The sequence below is a fragment of the Podarcis liolepis genome, assembly GCF_965112155.1.
Source record: "Podarcis liolepis genome assembly, chromosome: 1".
Lineage (NCBI taxonomy): Eukaryota > Metazoa > Chordata > Lepidosauria > Squamata > Lacertidae > Podarcis > Podarcis liolepis.
Genome location: NC_139554.1, coordinates 59,332,257 through 59,352,490, shown reverse-complemented (window position 1 = coordinate 59,352,490; position 20,234 = coordinate 59,332,257). Strand labels below are relative to the sequence as shown.

The following is a 20,234-nucleotide window of genomic DNA, read 5'->3' as shown; positions in this document are numbered from 1 at the left end:
CCTTTCCTCCTTCCTTCTCCTATTGTATTCACTGAAAAGATGCTTGAGATGTGATGACACATAGTCTGACAGCCTCAGCAGCCAAAAGGCTAAATTAAGCAATACCAACATTTTGTGTGGGATCTTCATGATTAATGAAACTAGCTATTAGCTTTGTTGGGATCACAAAAATGACTGTTGTATCTTTGCAGTTGCCGATGACCAAAATCCCTACTTGAACCAAGCAGTAGTGTTCATTGAAGATGCAATTCAGGTAAATTTCTCATCTGCCAGGCTATGGCCAAAGTGGAGATAACTGATTAGTGCCCAGCAAAATAAACTATTGCATAGGACTTGAGTATTCTGTTTTCCTGGTGAGCTGCCAGTTTGTGGCACACAGTTAAATTAATGTTAGGCTCAGCAGTCCGGTCTTACCAGCTGTGCAGTAAGAGACTGCCCTAAATAATTTTAGGGAAGCTTGATTTCTGCATATTTGTGTTTTCATCTCTTTGGACAACCGGGATTGCATAATTATTGCTCATGACACTTGTAAGAGCCATTCCGTGTTGGGAAATCAGCTTGTTTAAAGGTTAGTGGATGTTGCCTTGAATAGTGCATGCCTGTATAAATTGATATGGCTTGACTTAGAATAACAGAGCAATTGTGATGCCTGAGTGATCAATCTTGCCTTTCATCTCTCTAGTATCGTTCCATAAATCACCGTGTGGATTCTTACTCCTTGTGGCTTTATCGGCGGTATTACTCAGAAGTTTGCCAATGGTGAGAAACTGGGCTCTTTTCTCTTGCTTATCTCTGATGCTTAGAGCCTCTGTCACTCTCTGACTCCACAAATCCTTGGTTCCTCTGTCAATCCAAGGCATTTTTGTATTTTCCTAACTATCCCTCTTGGGATTTCCTATCTGGCTTCTGCAAGTCAGCAGCTACGTTGGCCACTTTCATTTTGCAGCAATAACCATGATGCCTCTCTCCAGCACTCCCAAGTTGGTAGGCTGGAGAAAGAGACCTTTTGCTAAACAATGTGACATTGCTACAAATATTGCTGGTCATCACAGATATAAAGTTGCCCCTGTCCAACCAGATGCCTGTGGAAAACCTCACAGACAGAATGTGAGTGTAGCAGCACTCTACAGCTGCTGTTCCCCACCAACCTTTAGTCAGAGGCCTTATTAGAGTCTTTCAGCCACATTTTAAAATTCCGTTTAAGATGAAATGGAATTTGCACTTTTGCCTGCTCTTGTGATAGCATAACACCCCACTGGATGAAAGCAGAGGTATGGGAAACCAAAAATGGTTGAATAGTTAAGACCCAACAGCACAATCCTATGCATGTCTACTCAGAAATACAACCCACTGCGTTCAAGAGAACTTACTCCTGGGAAAGCATACATAGGATTTCAACCCACGGGTTGAATTCAACATAATGTTAAGTAGAATGTGCTCCTCCTCTGTGCTCCCCTGCATCTGTTCTGGGGGATCCCCCAACCCTCCAGAGTAGCTTTGGGGATAGCGTGGGGAGGAGGGGGCAAACCCATTGTGCTGGTGTTAATCCTGTTTAAGTGAATACCACCTACATTTCTTATTTCTTCCTTTTTCTTTTTTTTGGTTATTTATATTTTTTGGGAAGTTATTTCAATTAAAAGAAATAAAGTGAAACAGAAAAAAGAAAGGAAAGTAAGGGGGGGGGAAATAACAACAAAGACACATATGAAAAGAATAGATAGATAGACAGATATGCAAAAATGAAATATATTTCCATACATTCTTATATAAATTGATATTGTGTTATTATCCTTAATACTTACAGTATGTAAATGTTAATAGCCTACTACATTTTGCATAAAGTCCTTCCAAATATTATCGTATTTATCCAAGCAAAGTCTGCATCTGTAAGCATTCTGTTCACAGGTTGCGAGTGTTGTCATATTGTCAATTCATTTTTAAAAAGAAATCCTTAAGAAAAATTCCCAGGATTACAAAAATAAATGCAGATACCCTCTACCCTGTTTTAAGTTGTGATACATTCAATGTTATTAATCATCCTTTATTTCTGCCCTTCTTCCCAAAGTACCCCAGAGTGCCAAACAACAAAACAAATTTACTTGTTTAGAAACAAGCCAAATATCCTCACAAGTAATCATTTGAAAGCTGCCAGAATGTATTTTTCAGCCACCAAATGCGTGAGCGAACAGGAATGCTTTAAAATCCTGCCTAAACATTAATAACGTAGGCCAATGACACCCTCCCCAAGGGCGTTCCATAGGTCATGGGTTGCTACTGAAAAGAACCTGTCATAGTTCAGACCAGCTCCCGACTTTGCCAACCTTCATCTCCTAAGCTAGGAAAATGTCACATTTCCAGATTCTTACTATCACAAGCTTAGTTGCAAATGGCAGGAATGCCAAAATGTGTCGGTGATAATTTAAATCCTCATGGCTTGAAAGTGAGGAATATCACTGAAATACGTGTGGTATCTATAGCAGGTGTGGGGTATCTTTGGCCCTCCAGATGTTGCTGAACCACAACTTCCACCAACTGTTGCCATTGGCAGCACTTGCTGGTGTTGATGGGAATTGTGGTTCAGCAACATTTGGAGGGCCAGAGATTCCCCATGCCTGATCTGCAGTGTTCGCTATTGCAAAAAAGGGCTTGGTTTTATCAGCCACATTTTTAAAGGCCTCTCTGTGATCACTGCAGCAGTAACAATGGTACTACCATTAGGTCATTGTCTTGTTGCGTTGTATATTTGATAAAGGGGAGCCACACTGGGGTGAAGGTGTCCTCCTTTGATTGTCCCTGTGCTAGTTTAAGTTTGTTGGTTAACTTTTCTAGTAGGGTGGTTGCCTATCCCCCCCCCCCACAGCATACAAATCAATATGGCTAATAAGACCCAACATTCGCCCCTCTAACACATGTAAACAAACCATGCTGCAACCAACCAAACACAACCAACCAAGCTCTGGAACATCTCCATCCCAATCTCTAGCAATGCCAATAAAAATGAACCCATATATAAATAAAACACCTACTTAGGTGATGCTGACCCAAAAACCCTGCACAAACACTATGCAATAGAATAAAAGTTCATTATCCCACCTTCTCCCTCCCTCTCTCCCCTCTTTCCCCCAGCTTCACGGTGTCTCTGACAATAGTGTCTCATGCTGAATGTAAATGAACTGTGAAAAAGATTCTAAAGTAGAGACACTATATGTACTTTCCCCTGTTAGTTTGTTTTGTAACAGAAAAAACCTCAAATAAAAACTATTTTTTAAAAAATTAATAGTCATCGTATCAGCTATTCACACTGTTGTAGATACAGTGACTTCATCATGTATCAGTCCACACAAAACTTTCACCCTCTTCCAAGCGCAAGCTATCCTTACCAACCTAAGATATGCATTCGCCTAACAGCGTAACATGTGAACCAAGCAATTGCAGGTATAACTGGCAGCAATAGCTGGAAAAGAAATGGTGCGGCAGCTGGCTGAAATTTTTGCTCTCGTCATTCGTATGCCCCTCTGGTCCTTGTTTAGAGAACAGTTAGCACTACTTGGATGTGGAGCAAAAGCCTGTCTGAGCTGATTCTGTGACCTGAAGCCATTTTTATTTGTTTTTGGATTTCTGAACTAAAAGCATGTCACTGAATGTACTAGGTGATGCCTGAATGGCTTGGCCGGCTTTCGGTCCAAAGAGATTGGAATGAAGGGCTTGATCTCTTTCTGCTGTACTATCACTTTGCAGGGAGGTAACAATCGCACATCATCGTGCTATAAAACGGCTTTCAGTTGTCCAGTTAGGCTCAGTCCCATATACTATGCATTTTGACTGCTCCTGATACAGTGGTGCCCCGCAAGACGAATGCCTCGCAAGACGGAAAACCCGCTAGACGAAAGGGTTTTCCGTTTTGGAGGTGCTTCGCAAAACGAATTTCCTATGGGCTTGCTTTGCAAGACGAAAATGTCTTGCGAGTTCCTGCGGGGTTTCCCCCCCCCTTTTCCCAAGCCGCTAAGCCGCTTAACAGCTGATCCGCTAAGCCGCTTATCAGCTGATCCGCTAAGCTGCTAATGGGTTTGCTTCGCAAGACGAAAAAACCGCAAGACGAAGAGACTCGCGGAACGGATTCTTTTCGTCTTGCGAAGCACCACTGTATTAAGCGATTGTATGGCTGTATATTGCACAGTTCATTTTGGCCAAGTAGCTTTTAGGAGGATATGTTTTTCATTCAGTAATCACATTGATCTTCCTTTGCTCTTAAAGGATTTTGATTGCCACCATTACACTAATCCTGGCTCTTGCTTTCATCGAAACGCCTTCTTCATTTACTGTCACATCGGACATACGATACCGCTTGGAACCCTGGGAGCCTCCTTGTGGCTTGACGGAGAGCATTGAACTGCTTTGCTTCCTTGTCTTTATAGCAGATGTCTCTGTAAAGGTGAGCAATGACACATTTAATGCCACTTAGAAAATCTCCAGGTTCATGAGGTGCATTTGAATTGCCCACACTTCCCTATGTGGAATATATGGAATAACCAATGAATTCCAACATGATTCTGGGCTCTATGCTTCAGAAGTGGGAAAATTAGGAAATGGCTCTTTTGAAAAGCCTCCCCATCGGTGAAGGCTTCATTTTCACGATGACTGGTCCAGCCGCTTTTAGAAAGAGTATATCAAAATTAGTCGCACTTTAGTTTTGTAAATCTTTCTGCAAAAGAAAATGTTACAATGATCTAACGACTGTTTAAACATGTATTGTATTGCTTCATCAGAGTTACTTAATAGGATGGGAAGAGTTTCGGAAAACCAAGTGGTTGATGGCATATATCGTGGTGCTAGTAGTCTCCCTTGCAGACTGGACTGTTTCGCTGAGCTCTTCCTGTGGTGAGGTAAGGATTATATGTGTGTATGTCACTGAGGCAGGGGCTACAGGGCAGGAGGGTCAGATTGAGCAAGTAGCACTTCGCAGTTGAGCAAGCAACAAAAACATTTTCACTTTTGCAAAACTTTTGAGTTTGTAATCTGAGAGCATCCTCTGCTTATATACTTACAACTTGGAGGAAGCACAGCTCAAAGTCCCACTCTGCTGTGAAGTTGTTGTCATTGGCCTTTTTATCCTGTCTTCCTTCTCCTAACCTCTTCCTCCACCATGTTATCCTCATGACAACCCTGTGAGGTAGGTTAGGCCCACTCACCGAGAGCACTTCCTATCTAAGTGGGAACTTGAATCTGGGTCTCCCTCATTTCATTTTAACACTCTAGCCTTCATACCATATTGGCATCTCAACTCAAAGTTCAAATCTCCATTCAGTCCTGAAGCACACTGGGTAACCTTGTAATGTTTAACTTTTTAATTTTATTATATTTAAAATATCTCTATACAGTGGTACCTCAGGTTAAGTACTTAATTCGTTCCGGAGGTCCGTACTTAACCTGAAACTGTTCTTAACCTGAAGCACCACTTTAGCTAAAGGGGCCTCCTGCTGCTGCTGTGCCACCGGAGCACAATTTCTGTTCTCATCCTGAAGCAAAGTTCTTAACCTGAAGCACTATTTCTGGGTTAGCGGAGTCTGTAACCTGAAGCGTATGTAACCCGAGGTACCACTGTACTACTTTTCATTGACACGATGCTGGAGCAGTTCACAATATATAAACACAGTACAACAAAATGCCCATAATAGCAACACAATGTCATTCAAACCACTGTAAACAATAATACATTATAACCAAGCTGTGAATTACTAGCCGGTAAACCCCACAAGGAGAGGCCATAGCTCAGTGACAGAGTTTCTGCTTTGCATGCAGAAGATTCTAGGCTGGAACAAGGCATCCCTAATATGTGGTTGACACCCAGTTTTATAACAGCTGAGTCAGGTATGAGTGTTTGAAGTTTGCTTTCTTTGGAAAGTATGTTTGTTTCAGTGGTGTTTCTACTTGCTGCATTTTTTTAAATGATTTTGGAAACATCCCTTCTGGTACCTGTACTTTCTTCCTGGAACGTATGCTGACTAGAAATAACTCCCACACTGGAAATGAAGATAACCAAATGAAGAACTAAAGAGGAAGAGTTTTGTGCTTTGCTCCATCTGCAGAATTTTATGCCAAGGTTATTATTTCAATGACTGCAAAAGATATAAACTTTGCATCTGATGAGCTGATCGCTTGGAGAAGGCCTGAGGTCCTCCTCTCCTTGGCTAGCTGTGTGAGGGTTCAGTATGCCACTGTCAATATCAGTGAAAACAGGTGCAGCTGAAGCAAACCATCTTTTCCTTCCTCTGTCGGACTTCAAAGCATTCTAAAGAATTCTCAGGTTAACCTGTTCTAGCAACAACAGCAACAAAGAGTTTTCTAGTGGCATTTAGCTAACATATGAAGTCTTAAGTTGGAAAGTGTCTATTTATTTATTGAAAACATTTTTATGCCACAATTCAGCCACAATTCAGCAGAACCTCCAGGGCAGTTTACATAAAAACCCCCCAAACCAAAATACCCCAAAACCAATTCCCCTCTCTGCAGCAATCTGTTAAAAAAAGGAAATACATTAAAACACCTGAAAGAACACAAAAGTTTTCTGCATGGCCCTTAAATGATAGCATTGTTGCCGCTTGTTGGATATCTCTGATGGGGGAATTCCACAAGGAACACAATCACTGAGATGGCCCCAAAATGAGCATTCACCTTGGTTAATCGTTAATGTTTTCCCCACCCCCAGTTAATTTGTTCAAACCTTGTTTTTCTTTCTTGTCATCCATTTATACACTGGTAGTCATTACATCATGTGGGTGATCAAATGTTGCCTGTTTGTCTCGTTACCAGCCTTCCAGTTAAAAAAAAAAAAAGAAATCATTCCCTTTTGTGCTTGCATTATATTTTGCAAAACTAAATTTTACTGTTCAGCTTGAGCAGCCCATGTGGACATTGCATTAAAAAGCAAATTCATTCTCTGGTTTGGATGCTGGCTTTTTTGTCATTAACAAATGCAAAATTTATCCCCTTCAATCTTAGAGTCTGAGAATACGGCGAATCCTCCGTCCTTTCTTCCTCCTTCAGAACTCCTCAATGATGAAAAAGACACTAAAAAGCATCAAGAGGACATTGCCAGAAATTACAAGGTAATAAGGAGTAATAGAGCAACTATCTTCCAGCCTGCAGATAAGAAATCAATAAATACTGTAGGCTTTACTTCCCCATAGTGGCCCAGTTTGCACACCACAGTTGTTTACCACGACATGTCAATCTGGGATGTTTTGCTGCTGCCCGTAGTGTGTGGATAAAACAACCCACATTTCATGTCCGATTTGTTTTTGGAATGATGATTATGGTTTGTATGAGCAAAACAAACCATGATCCCCACTTCAGACATAACACTAAGCCAGGGACAGAAGATGGTTTTGTCTTCTATGAACCAGTGGGAAGTGAGAAAACAACCCAGATTATTGTGTTCATGGTAAACCTGGGGTGGGGATCCTGTGGCCCTCCAGATGTTGTTTGACTACACCTCTCATCATCCTTGGCCATAGGCCATGCAACATCTGGATGGCAGTAAACTGTTAATTATGATTTACCACAAAGTATGACTTGGGTCACCACACTACCATAACTAAGGGTAGAAATTGGGAAATGCCTGAAGGAATGACTGGTTGGGAATCAGTTGGAGGTGGGGAGAAGCCAGGAAAACCATCTTCATGATAATCTTCTGGCACAACATTTGCAAGTTGGTGAATTTTGGGGTCTTTGGAGTATAGTGGAAACTTGTTGAGAGGGATCTATCAAGGAAAAGTTCTACATTACCATAGGAAGATGTACAAAAGTACTATGTTCTTATCCTCATTCTTCCCAGGTTTTGACTAAATTTGCTATAACTTAAATGCCTCAGCCAAAGAAATTATTTCCTGAATAGAGGGCAACTTCTTCTTCTCTTCTTCTTCTTCTTCTTCCTCTTCTTCTTCTTCTTCTTCTTCTTCTTCTTCTTCTTCTTCTTCTTCTTCTTCTCCTCCTCCTCCTCCTCCTCCTCCTCCTCCTCCTCCTCCTCCTCCTCCTCAAAAATTCTGTATTCTGGTTTATTTGAATGTTGTAGTCTGACATCTCTCCATTTGCATCCTTCTTATATTTTAATGAAAGAACTAATTTTGGCATTTGTGCTTTCTCCCTAATAGTGTTATGCTGCTATTAGCTGTTCACCTGTTTCTCTTTACCATGTTTGGCATGCTGCTGTTTGCTCGAACGAAGGTAACTAACGTGAGCGATTCATGTAGGGTTTGGTTGTCTTGAAAGCATTGTCAGAAATGTTGGCAAATGTAATAAGATTTTTGGGGAAAAAGTATTGCCCCTTTCTGAAATGTCTGCTATCTTTTCTGTGTTTCAGACATAGTGTTATGATAGGTCTGGATTATTTCCCTCCTTTATCAGAAGGAAATAAAGCTTGTGTGTACACACTTTGCTTTCCCAGAGGATCTTTGTAAAAGTTGAATCCAGCAGAATTAGCCTGAAAAGCGGATAGAGCTGAAAAAAGTGGGAAAGAGTATCACTACTCCAGCTTCCCCTTTTCAGTTCCCTCCCTCAGCTCTTTGCACTTTCCAAGGGAGAAAGTGGTAATCCCCCTTGCCATATCATGACCAATCATATAAGAGAAATTACATATATGAAACGTTCCAGCATGATAGCTTTTCCCACAAACTGTTCCCTCTAAGAAAAACTGAGGTGATAGTTACCACATGCAAACCACCACAAACTCCAAAATAAATGCCTGTGTAGAAGACGGATGTCTTCATTTCACTGTGTCTTTCTTGAATCTTTGCACTCTGAACTTTGCTGTGCATTTAAATACAGAAGTCTTATTCCTGTGGGTATATGTGTGTGTATGTGCGAACACACACAAGCCCATGTATATAGTACCAATATATATTTGGTACCAATTCTCTTCCAGCATATTCACTTAGAAGCTGACTGCTTGTAAGGAACAAATCTCTGCCTCAAGTTTTTAAAAATGTGTTTGCTTTCTAAATACAACATTGGAAAAAATAAAAGTCCATTGGTTTTCTTGGGTTATAGTTTGCAAATCTGCTAGTTTATGATAACGATACAAAAATGATAAAATGTTGAAGAATTATATAGATATTAAAATGCAATATTATATCAAGAATATTCTTCTTCTTCTTTTTAGATTCTAGCTTAATTCTAGTCATCTTAGTATTCATACACCAGTTCAGACAAGACCACTTTGGGAAGATGCTCATATATTATGTTGTTATGTGCAAGTAGAGTAGAAAAAGAGCCACCTGAGACTAGTTGTATGTCTTGTGGAAATTTAACAAATATCATGTTTTACATTATATTTTTCTGAAGTACTCACCTGTCTATCTGAAGTCAGAAGTAACTGGTTTGATTGTAACATTGTGATGTGTGGCCCCAATCTTCCACAGTCCTATTCTGCCTGATAAGCTAGTTGTGTGTGTGTGTGTGTGTGTGTGTGTGTGTGTGGCATCACAGCATGCACTTGGGTCAGACAGTGTGATCCCAGGACTTGTGCATGCTTCTTAAATGGCTGTGGCAGACTCTTGGCATTGCTTTGCTAATGGCTTGGCTCTCTGTGACTAGGATGCCCAGCAGGACAAGGAATGGCAAGGATATTTTCACAACTTGCCAGATTCATTAACTTCCCTGCTGGTACTGCTGACAACTGCAAATAATCCAGATGGTAAGCATAACTTTCTAAATGTATTCTCCCCCCCCCTTACTTTCTACTGTTAAGAGAATTAAGATTTGAGCAAATTCATGTTTTTCATGGTGGTGCAAACTGTGAGACATATGGCCAGGAGTGTGAACGCAAATTACTTCAGTTTCACTGTGTCTCAGGCCTGATTTGACTACCATAGAAATACAGAAGACCCCCCCTCCAGTTTTTCTTTAAACTTATTTACTTACGGATTGGAGTTCATAATGGGTTTTGACCTGTAGAGTAAGCTCTTATCTACCCCAGTATGAATTGAATTCTGATTGCCTTTTTCAGTTTGCCTCTCTTCCCCATGTTTCATGCCGACTAACTGCTTCTTTTGTCTCTTCAAACACCTAGCGTGTTTCTCTGATAGGTGTTCCTTGATGTTTGCCTTGATTTTTTAAACACCGTTTGGAGAGAAGAAGTTGGCTTTGTGACTGGCATAAGGGCTGGCCATTTAGTATTGTGCAAATCTGGCTTCTAGCAAAAAACCCCCTCATAAGTAGAGGTTCACCCTGAGCTTTATCTGAAAAATAATTGTATACATATGTTTTAATGAGCGCACTTCTTCATTGGCCCAACAGAAGCAGTGTGTGTGCTTCTCTTTTTCAGCATTTTATATATTCATTATTACTTTCTAACCTTCTTAAAAATTGTTGTACAGTGATGATTCCTGCCTACTCTAAGAACAGAGCATATTCCATCTTCTTCATATTCTTCACTGTAATAGGTAAGCTGCCACTTCATTTGAATAAGATCCCTATGCAAGTCATTCAGTGTGACCTTTGTTTTATTTGTCTCTATATAAGGGTGTTTCCAGACTTCTGTGAGATTGGTATTCCTCATTCATGCATTTTCCCCTCACGGCATCCAAGGACATCATTGGCATTAAAATATACCTCTCCCCATTTTAACTCAGATTTACATTTTTGATCGGTGGGGGAGGAATCTCTCTCTCTCTCTCTCTCTCTCTCTCTCTCTCACACACACACACACACACACACACAACCAACCAGTTTGCAAATTAAGCCTCTGTTTGGAAGCGCCCTAACTATACTCCCCATCCTCCCCTGTATTCTACCGAAGTTGTGGCTTTTTCTGGGAAATTAAAATAACATTTAGGGACAGAAGAAATTACCTCCCATACACTATTGACACTTAAAATACACCTGATTAAAATTCATTATACTTTCATACATCGTAAAGTTATCTAAGCCAGTCTTTTAAAAAAACAAGGTACCTTCCTTCCTTTCTTTGGAAAGAGTGTACTAGAACAAACAGGTTTTGAAATGTGGCATTCATACTTGTGGTAAAATGATTCTAGCAAATTCCCATTTTACCAGCTTACCTTGGGAATTCTGCTTATTTTTGCAGTTTTGATGCAAATTCTTAGGGCATTCATATGAGTTTCTGTTCAGTTTACAGTTGAACAAACACAGCACAGCTTCTATATTTTTTTAAAGTAAATATTTTTTTCTTTTCTTAAGGGAACTTATTTCTGATGAACTTGCTGACAGCAATAATATACAATCAGTTTCGTGGCTATCTTCTGGTGAGTAAAGCCTAAATGACATATTGTTGAAATGATGAAACCTAGCATGGGCTTCTGCGCAGGAAGTTCCTGCTGTTGGGGTATTTCAACAGCCTTCAGGAATCTGGGTTTTAGGGAGTCTTTGGTAGAAGATTTTGGCTATGGCATGGACGAATACAGCTGTGGCACAGTTGGCTCTCATGTGCTTGTGTTGTATGTGTGGCTGCTGCTGCAAGCACATGAGTGGGTGGTTAGGGTCTTTCCCATGTGATTGCCACCTTAGGAGGGAGATGGCAGAGTGAGGAATATCCACACGATTCGCTCCCTTCCACATATACATGGTTGTGATTTTTACGTACACATTGCAGCTGTCTTGTGTGATGGAGGTAGAATCGTATTCTTTAACGTTTCATAAACCAAAAGTGTGAGCAAACATTTCCCAAGGAGATGCTTATCTGGCCACCTCACCTGCAAGAGTGAGAAAATCAGTTCAGCCAATGAAGATGTTCTGAAGGCCAGGAGCTCATGATGGATTTTCCCCCAGGGACTTTTTGTCTTGAACTTGCACCTTTGATTTGTGTTCTGCTCCATGTGACACTTTCAAAACAGAGTGACTCTTCTCTAGTTCTTCGTGTTTTTCATGCCTGTAACTTTCTCCTATGTGTTTGCGGATATATTTTTTCTTTCCGTTTCAGAAATCGGTTCAATCCTCACTTTTCCGAAGGCGCTTAGGAATCCGGGCTGCCTTTGAAGTTCTTTGTTCTCTGAAGGAGACTTCTCTCAATAAGAACATGTGAGTGAAAGGCGTCAAGCACACATAGGGTGGGTAGTGACAAGGAACAGAAAGTTAATGATTCCTTCTCACACATTGTAACTTTGTTTATGTAGCTTGCGTGTCCAGGCAGAGACCCTAGCTCAAGTTCTTCATAGAGTAAAAATGGATCCTGACTGCAAGGAAGCAATCATTAGGGTAGGAATTGCCTTTTTTACTTAATGAGAAGTTGGATTTCATTCAACAAATGTTCTTGACATTGGTGTGTTAACTTCCAGTTTCTCTTGTATATGCAGAACCTTGAGTTGTGTCCCCCAGGAGGTCTGACCTCTGCTCAGTTTCAGTTACTCTTTGATGAACTGGACAAACACAAAGTTAAAGAGGTATGGACCTGCCTTTCATTTATGCCAGCTTTTCAGGTTCCCTCCAGGTGTGGTGGCTGAGGCAGATAGGAGCTGTGGCCCAAAACATCTGCAGGGTACCAGCCTGGCAAATGCTGATCATACATTTGGGGCTGGTGTACAAGTTTACTGAGAGTCGTGCTATGTGTTAGTCATGAAAGTTGCATCTGAATCATGCATGTAACTTTCCTCCCTTTACCTGGCATAAAATGTAAGTAAAGGTAAAGGTACCCCTGCCGGTACGGGCCAGTCGTAGGGTTGTGCGCCCATCTCACTTAAGAGGCCGGGGGCCAGTGCTGTCTGGAGACACTTTCGGGTCACGTGGCCAGCGTGACGAAGCTGCTCTGGCGAGCCAGCACCAGCGCAGCACACGGAAACGCCGCTTACCTTCCCGTTATAAAGCAGTACCTATTTATCTACTTGCACTTAAGGGTGCTTTCAAACTGCTGGGTGGGCAGGAGCTGGGACCGAACGACAGGAGCTCACCCCGCCGCGGGGATTCGAACCGCCGACCATATGATCGGCAAGTCTTAGGCACTGAGGTTTTACCTACAGCGCCACCTGCGTCCCTATGGCATAAAATGTAGAATTTACATATTCACATTTTCTAGCTTTGTTGAGTCTGAGTACTCTTGAAGGAGCTGCAGTTAATACTGAGTTGTTCTAATAAAGAATTGCTTGGATAAAGTTAAAGTGAATAGTTGCGAATAGGGATTTGTTTGTTTTTTGTGCATTTGCTTCTCTGCAGAACAGTAACCTTTCAATTTCTGTTTCCTCTTAGCTCTAATGATGTGTCTACTTGAGTGTAGGGCACTCCCATACTTCAGTAGGAGTGGGGCTGCACTTCAAGCCCTGCCTTTGATGGTGCATCACTGTTTCTACCTCAATGGGCCCTTCAGGCAAGCAGTTGCTCACACATCTAAGCTCCATGCAACTGGGACACCAAATGGCATGGGTGTCCTGTTTGTGTAGAGCCTCTGTGCGTGGGCTGCTCTTCTGCAGTGGATTCCCTTTTCAGACCTCAGTGCTCAATATGTGAAGGTTGAGGGCAGTTTAACGGCAAGGGCATAACATCAGTGATGGGAATAGATGTGTGGCCCCACTCCTGCTGCTACCCAGGAGTGTTCTATATATGGCTCACGAATGCATAGGGCTCCTGTGTTTCCTAAATCTCAAAGCATATTTGGAAAATTGCTGCTCCCCTACCAATAAAAGAAAGCAAAGCTGAACAGAACACCGTATTTTTCGTCCCATAGGATGCTCCGTCCCATAGGATGCACCTAGTTTTTTTGGGGGGAAATAAAGGAAATTCCCCCCCCTTTATTTCCCCCCCAAAAGTGGTTGGGGAAACCGAACCAGGTCGAGGAACAGCGGGTTGGCGGCGCTGCGCCTCCCTGCTGTCCCCTGAGCTTGTGGGGCTGGCCGATGTCTGCCGGGCGGCAGGCTGTTATCCGCAATGTGGGGAGCCCTGCGCACCGACCCCTCTCGCTCTCCAAGCTTCAGCGAAAGCCTGCATTTTTGGAGGGGAAAAAGTGCATCCTATAGGGCGAAAAATACGGTATATTATAGCTGGTCAGTGAGATATGAACCCCTGCTTTCTGAATAGGGTCTGACTGCTCCAAAAAATGTGCAGAAAATTAAAAATTAAGATATAAGACAAAGATCCCCTATGCCAGAGGTTTCCAAACTTGGGTCCCCTGCTGTTTTTGGACTACAACTCCCATCATCGCTAACCAGCAGAATCAGTGGTCAGGGGTGATGGGATGTGTAGTCCAAAAACAGCTGGAGACCCATGTTTGGGAAACGCTGCCCTATGCATATGAAAACTGTTCAGAATATACCTTTCTGCCAGTTATATAAGGTTCCCAGAGAAGGACTTCTAAAGATTCTCATTAGTAGTAATGTTGAGCTGGCTCATTGTGGTAAGAATGGTTTTTTGTTGACTGATTGGCGTAAATATGCCATAACCAATGCAAGAGATTTGTACAGTCTGTCATTTGAGCGAGATCATCTTCTACTAACTGTACCCTTTGATTGATGATCAGTGCTGATAACTGGACCTTTTGTTCCATTTTTGGGTTGGTTTTTTTTGACATTTTAAGCAAATAAATGATTAACTGCGGGTATTGTGTTGTGCCAGGGAATTAATCTTGTTGCACTCAGAGATTTCTGGGTAGGGATAGCTTCCCTGTCACCCTTTTCTTCTTGGTCTCTAAGGAGGGACTGCATGCAGGCGTGGAGCTGTCACAGTGCTGTTGCAGCTGGCCTCAGGGATACATATCCTAAGCCAAAGAGATGCCTCCTCAAGGCCATGTGTTATTGAAGAAACAACAGGTCATGTTGACAAGACTCATATCCTTTCCTTTCAGCGTCCTCCCAGGCCAGATTATCAGTCACCTTTTCTACAGAGAATCCAAATTGTCTTTGGTCACCGTTACTTTGGCTATTTGGGGAATGCTGTTGCTGTAGCAAACGTTTTGTCTGTGTGCGTAAGTATAACATGTGTCAAACAGTAGTGATTTTACATTAAGGCAAGTTTTAGCAGGGCAGTTTAGTAGCCCAGTTCCCTCAGCGTTTTCTGTGAAGCAATTGTGCTCATAAGAAAAGCCCTGCTGAATCAGACCAAGACTCCAGGAAGCATCCTGATTCCACTTGCAGCCAGGCAGATATTCTTAGAAAGCACAGCGATAGCCCTTTCCTGTTGTTTCTCCCCAGTAACTGATAATGTGGTGGGGAACCAGTGGCCCTCCAGATGTTGCCACACTGCAGCTTCCAGCAGCCTTGACCATTGGCCATGCTGGCTGAGGTTGATGGGAGTCCAACAGTATCTGCGTGCCAATTACAACAACACAAAGCAAAAACAAAGCAAATCAGATAGCTGCTATTCTTGCTGGCCCTTGAAGTGCAGTGGCTTTTACTGCACAGCTAGAGATTTATTGTCTTCCTATTGGGGGATGCCTGAATCTATTGCAGGAAGGGAATGAGAGATGCATGGATATACTGTTAGGTATGTCCTAACTGTTGAAGATTCTCGAAATATTTGACTGCTGCCATGGTCAGTGGGCGAGAATGCAGTCTTTATAACATAATTACGGTCTGGTCCTTTTTCTATCTTGCTTTATGTGCTAGGCATCAATTCTGAACAACTTTGCTCTGGACACTTCATAATGTTGTAGTTTAAAAGTTTGGTGCCAACTGACCAGTTTCCGTTTCTCTTCCCCTTAAGGTGGTCATGGTACTAGATGCAGATAAGCAACCTGCTGCACGGGATGACTTTTTTTTAGGGGTAAGGCCACTTTCTCTGTCTTTCTCTGTAAGAGTTGCTCTTCCAAATGCTCAATTCTTAATGTGCATCTCAATTCTAAATTTTCAAGGTTATAAACTGTGTCTTCATTTTCTACTACCTCCTGGAAATGTCATTGAAAATTCTAGCACTGGGATTAAAAAGATACATATCTTATCCAAGCAACATATTTGATGGCCTTCTGACTGTAGTTCTGATGGTGAGTATTGCTACACAAGTTCCATTCTGGGTTGTTGTTGTTGTTGTTTTTTTTACTGTAAAGCTGACCACTGACCACAAATTGCTGGCTGCAGGATAGGATAGGTAAAGAGAATGTACATGTGACTTCACCTAGGCTGTGTGTGTGTTTTGCACAGTCAAATCAGAAAATAACTTCCTGTTTGTAAGAGTTTAAAAGTATGACTGTGTTGGTTATACTTCCTTCATGGGTGAAAACAACTTTGTTGGATGCAGAGAAAAGAAAGAAAGAAAACTTTTAGGACCTTGCTTGTAATAAAGATCCCTCCCCAGCATGTTAATAGGACATTTGTTTCTAATAGATATTTTATACTACTTAAATTTCAGTTATTAAATAACGATTGAAATTGCTATAGCTTTGCTCTGTTCCTTCTTCTCAAAGGTTTTGGAGGTGTCGACATTTGCTGTCTATGGATTTCCTCATCGAGGCTGGTATGTGCTCTTTGTAAGCAATTTCAGCTTTCCAGAAACCAGCAACTTTTGATGCTTTAACCAACATCCACTTTGCTTCTTGCTAGAATTCTTGCTGGAGGAAAGTGGGGCTAGAAACTTGTGACCAGGAGCTGCCTCACATCCAGCTCTAAAATCAACTGCAGTGGTGCCCCGCAAGACGAATGCCTCGCAAGACAAAAAACTCGCTAGACGACAGGGTTTCGCGGTTTTTGAGCTGCTTCGCAAGATGAATTTCCCTATGGGCTTGCTTCGCAAGACGAAAACGTCTTGTGTTTTTTGCAAGTTTGTTTCCTTTTTCTTAACACCGTTAATACAGTTGCGACTTGACTTCGAGGAGCAACTCATAGAACGCGGTGTGGTAGCCTTTTTTGAGGTTTTTGGTGATTTTTTAAGCTTTTCCAAAACTTTTCCGACACCGTGCTTCGCAAGACGAAAAATTCGCTAGACGAAAAAACTCGCGGAACGAATTAATTTTGTCTTGCGAGGCACCACTGTGCTTTGTCTGATAGTGGTTGATTCTGGTATCTCTTTATTTGTAGGAATATATTGATGATTATGATGATGTGGCACTGTAAGGAGGGACATAGTGGTTTATAATCTGTATTAAATGGGGATCTGAAAGAATCTGCAGTGGACAGTGGAAAATTCTTTTAGAGCAAAGAGCAGGCTTACAGCCATGGGGCTTTGTATGATCATAGCCAAAATGTTGTATTTCTCTTCAGTCTCAAGCCCCTTTAAAATGGAGTTTGATAAGAGGATTGCAGGCCAGTTGGAACATTGTAGCTTGGAAAGGATAGCAAATAGGCTTGATTTCGCTCGCTGCACCCTCCCCACTGCCATATTAACATTTGAAATAGTCACGTCACTGTGATCTGAGGATGGGTAAATGACTGTGCCATTATCAGCTTATAACTCTTAAGGCAAAGGTGTTATTTTAAGACTGTGTGGCATTTGTTCCTTTTTCCAATACTGGCATGAACATCTTGCTTGAGTAAGATCACACTTTTAGTTGGCTTAGAAAAGCAGTTGCAGTTTATAGTGTTGGTTCGTTCTCCCAGGTTTTTGTTTTGTTTTGTTCGTATCTTAATTCTAGGAGGCCTGAAATGTTGGGCTTGCTCTCTCTGTGGGACATGGTTCGTCTGGCAAACATGCTGATTGTGTTCCGATTTCTGCGGATCATCCCTAACATAAAGGTACTTCTGCTTCACTGTGTTGCTTTTATCTGAATTTTGGTTATAGTCTCTGTTCTCATAAGTATAAGAACTATTTTTAAAATTAAAAAAATCCTAATGATTCTATCTCTTTTCCCAGTTCATGTCCTTAGTTGCCAGTACACTGTTGGACCTTGTGAAAAACATAAGATCTTTCGCAGGGATCTTAGTGGTAAGTGAAAGCCAAGAAAGATTCATTTCTCCTTCTATGTTTCATCTTAATGAAATAGATTTATAAAACAATATTTGGCAATGGAATATATGTAAGCAGACTCTGGCCACCCTAGTGGGATCAGTATGGTCACCATTATCACAGCATTATCTATAATAATGTGTGGCATCATTTATGGTTTGTTTGTTTTTTAATATACAAGATGCTTATATAAAAGTAAAGGGTGGTAGTCAGCTAATTTTTACTCATAGTAAATCCACTGATCAAACCCATTGGGTAATCAGAGTAAAACTTAATTGGCTACAAATCAGAGTTGTTGTAAAGCAGAGCTTCCCAAACTTTTCACCTTGGTGGCACACTTTTTAGACGTGCATCATTTCATGACACAGCAATTCAGCTTTACTAGCAAACCGGAGGTTAAACTAACCCCTTTCCAGCCCCAGGAGGAGCACTTACACACTGCGGCCAACACACGAATGTGTTGCTACACACAGTTTAGAAAGCTCTGTCCTAAAGGGTGAAGTGCCATCTGTTGACATATTTAGGAATTGCAAGGTGAAGATAAATCCCTCAAATAGCTTGTCAGACAATTAGTGGGAGTTTTCTATCACCGAAGCATAGGAACAGATAACTATCCCAGTAAGGCCAGAAGCAAAAGTTTGTTGTTTTTGTTTTAAATAGCCACTTTCCTCCAACTGCCTGTTCTTCTGTTTCCTATCTTCCTCTCTTGTTTCAACGTGCCTATATTTTAGATGGCAAATCCCTTAGGAAAGGGGCCTGTCATCTCTGATCTGAACATAGATAGCTGTTGGAAATGTTCCTATGATTTATTTATTTATTTAAAATTGAGCAAAGCAATCGTGGGACACTGAGAATCATAATGTGGCCCATGATTGTTCCACGAACCATAAGCTATGTGCTGCAGACAAGCACAAGCTTCCTTTTTATGTGTCTGTATCTGTATGTGCCAGTGGGTGTAATTAGGGCTTTTAGAAAGTTTGACCACAATCCTCAAAGCCAGAAAAGCAAGGCAATAAACAACACCTCTCACCCCACAGGATAGCATCTATAACTTTGTTTCAACCATAGACTTATTATACTTTTATGGACTTTCAAAGATTGACAGATGTGTGTTCATTTGTTTTCGAATATATTAGAAAATTTACAAGTGTACACATTTTGTTTTTGTTGTACTAAATCATGTATATTATGCAATAAGAACTACAGTGCTATCTAGTATACTGGTCTTGTTGCTTGTGTTGTTTGTTGTGTTAAGTTTGCAACACAGGGGGTTGTTGTTCTGTATTAGAAAAGCAAGGCAGGCATTCAGAAAGGGCACATGATGCTGTCATCTGAATGAGCCCAGAAGGCACATGAAGGAGCATGCACCAAGATCCTGGAGCGAGCCACCCATCTGTGTATGAATCTGCTCCTAGGGCTTGTATTTTGCTTCAGTGAGATTACTACAGAGCAGGTGCTTTGAGGTTTTGCTGTCTTCGCTTCTTTTCCAAACTGCTTATATTAAAATTCAAAAGTGAACAAAGATTAGCGTGCTCTGGAAAACGTTGAGCTTACCTATAAAATGACTACCGTCTTGCCAGTGACTTTGCACTGGTAGCTTAGCAATAGAAAATAACTGATGCCCAATTCATTCTTCTCCAGGTGGTTTTCTATGCATTTGCAATAGTAGGGATGGAGCTGTTTAGGGGTGCCATTACTCCTACAGGAAGCACCAGGTAAGTCTCACTTAAATGTGGCTTTAAGGCAGAATTTGTTGTAATTTCCATGTGCAAACATAGCCAGCTGCAGAGCAGCATCTCATCTGGTCCTGCAATGCATTGTGCACAATAATGAAACTACTTTACGCTTATTTTCTGTTTATAGCGGTGTCAATGCAACAAATGCCACTTTGCAGTGCGGCACCTTTGAACAGCTGCAGTATTGGCCAAACAACTTCGATGACTTTGCGGTGAGTGTTTTCATTAGGGATTTCTTGTCATTTTCAACATTTACCCTACCAGTTTGAGACCTACCAGTTTCCTCTCTTTGCTGTTGCTTCTAAATCTCAAATTAGAATAATCTCCATTATGGCTCATTTTTTTCGTTCTTGTCCCTCAGGCATCCCTGGTGACTTTGTGGGATGTGATGGTTGTGAACAACTGGCAGGTTTTCTTGGATGCATATTCCAGATACTCATCTCCGTAAGTAATGGACAGAAGCTGTACATTTGGCAGATGTCTCCAAAGTAAAAAAGATCTTTGCATTTTGGGGGGAAGAGAATTGGTCTGCTTCTGCAGTATGGAGAGTGCCATGTGCTGCTGCTTCAGAAACTCAGCACGGAGAGATACATTTTGTAGGCCCTTTAGAAATAACCCCATAGACCAAGTGAGTGAGGTTTCTTAAAGTTCTCTACAACATTTTGTTCTTTAAAAAATAAATACTTT

General features: G+C 41.4%; 1 protein-coding gene across 1 annotated transcript in view; it reads left to right on the top strand.

The window, feature by feature from the left end:
- Positions 1-20,234, top strand: part of TPCN2 (two pore segment channel 2) — a 31,427-nt gene that overhangs the window by 4,737 nt on the left and 6,456 nt on the right. Inside the window, exons 2-22 of the mRNA XM_083499497.1 lie at positions 192-253; positions 683-759; positions 4,255-4,432; positions 4,767-4,883; positions 7,000-7,106; positions 8,151-8,223; positions 9,592-9,691; positions 10,374-10,439; positions 11,197-11,261; positions 11,936-12,033; positions 12,129-12,210; positions 12,309-12,395; positions 14,783-14,902; positions 15,640-15,699; positions 15,788-15,916; positions 16,337-16,386; positions 17,501-17,600; positions 17,719-17,790; positions 19,453-19,526; positions 19,675-19,759; positions 19,909-19,991. Of these exons, the coding sequence (XP_083355623.1) occupies positions 192-253; positions 683-759; positions 4,255-4,432; positions 4,767-4,883; positions 7,000-7,106; positions 8,151-8,223; positions 9,592-9,691; positions 10,374-10,439; positions 11,197-11,261; positions 11,936-12,033; positions 12,129-12,210; positions 12,309-12,395; positions 14,783-14,902; positions 15,640-15,699; positions 15,788-15,916; positions 16,337-16,386; positions 17,501-17,600; positions 17,719-17,790; positions 19,453-19,526; positions 19,675-19,759; positions 19,909-19,991 (1,885 nt within the window). The remainder of the gene's footprint in view (positions 1-191; positions 254-682; positions 760-4,254; positions 4,433-4,766; positions 4,884-6,999; positions 7,107-8,150; positions 8,224-9,591; positions 9,692-10,373; positions 10,440-11,196; positions 11,262-11,935; positions 12,034-12,128; positions 12,211-12,308; positions 12,396-14,782; positions 14,903-15,639; positions 15,700-15,787; positions 15,917-16,336; positions 16,387-17,500; positions 17,601-17,718; positions 17,791-19,452; positions 19,527-19,674; positions 19,760-19,908; positions 19,992-20,234) is intronic.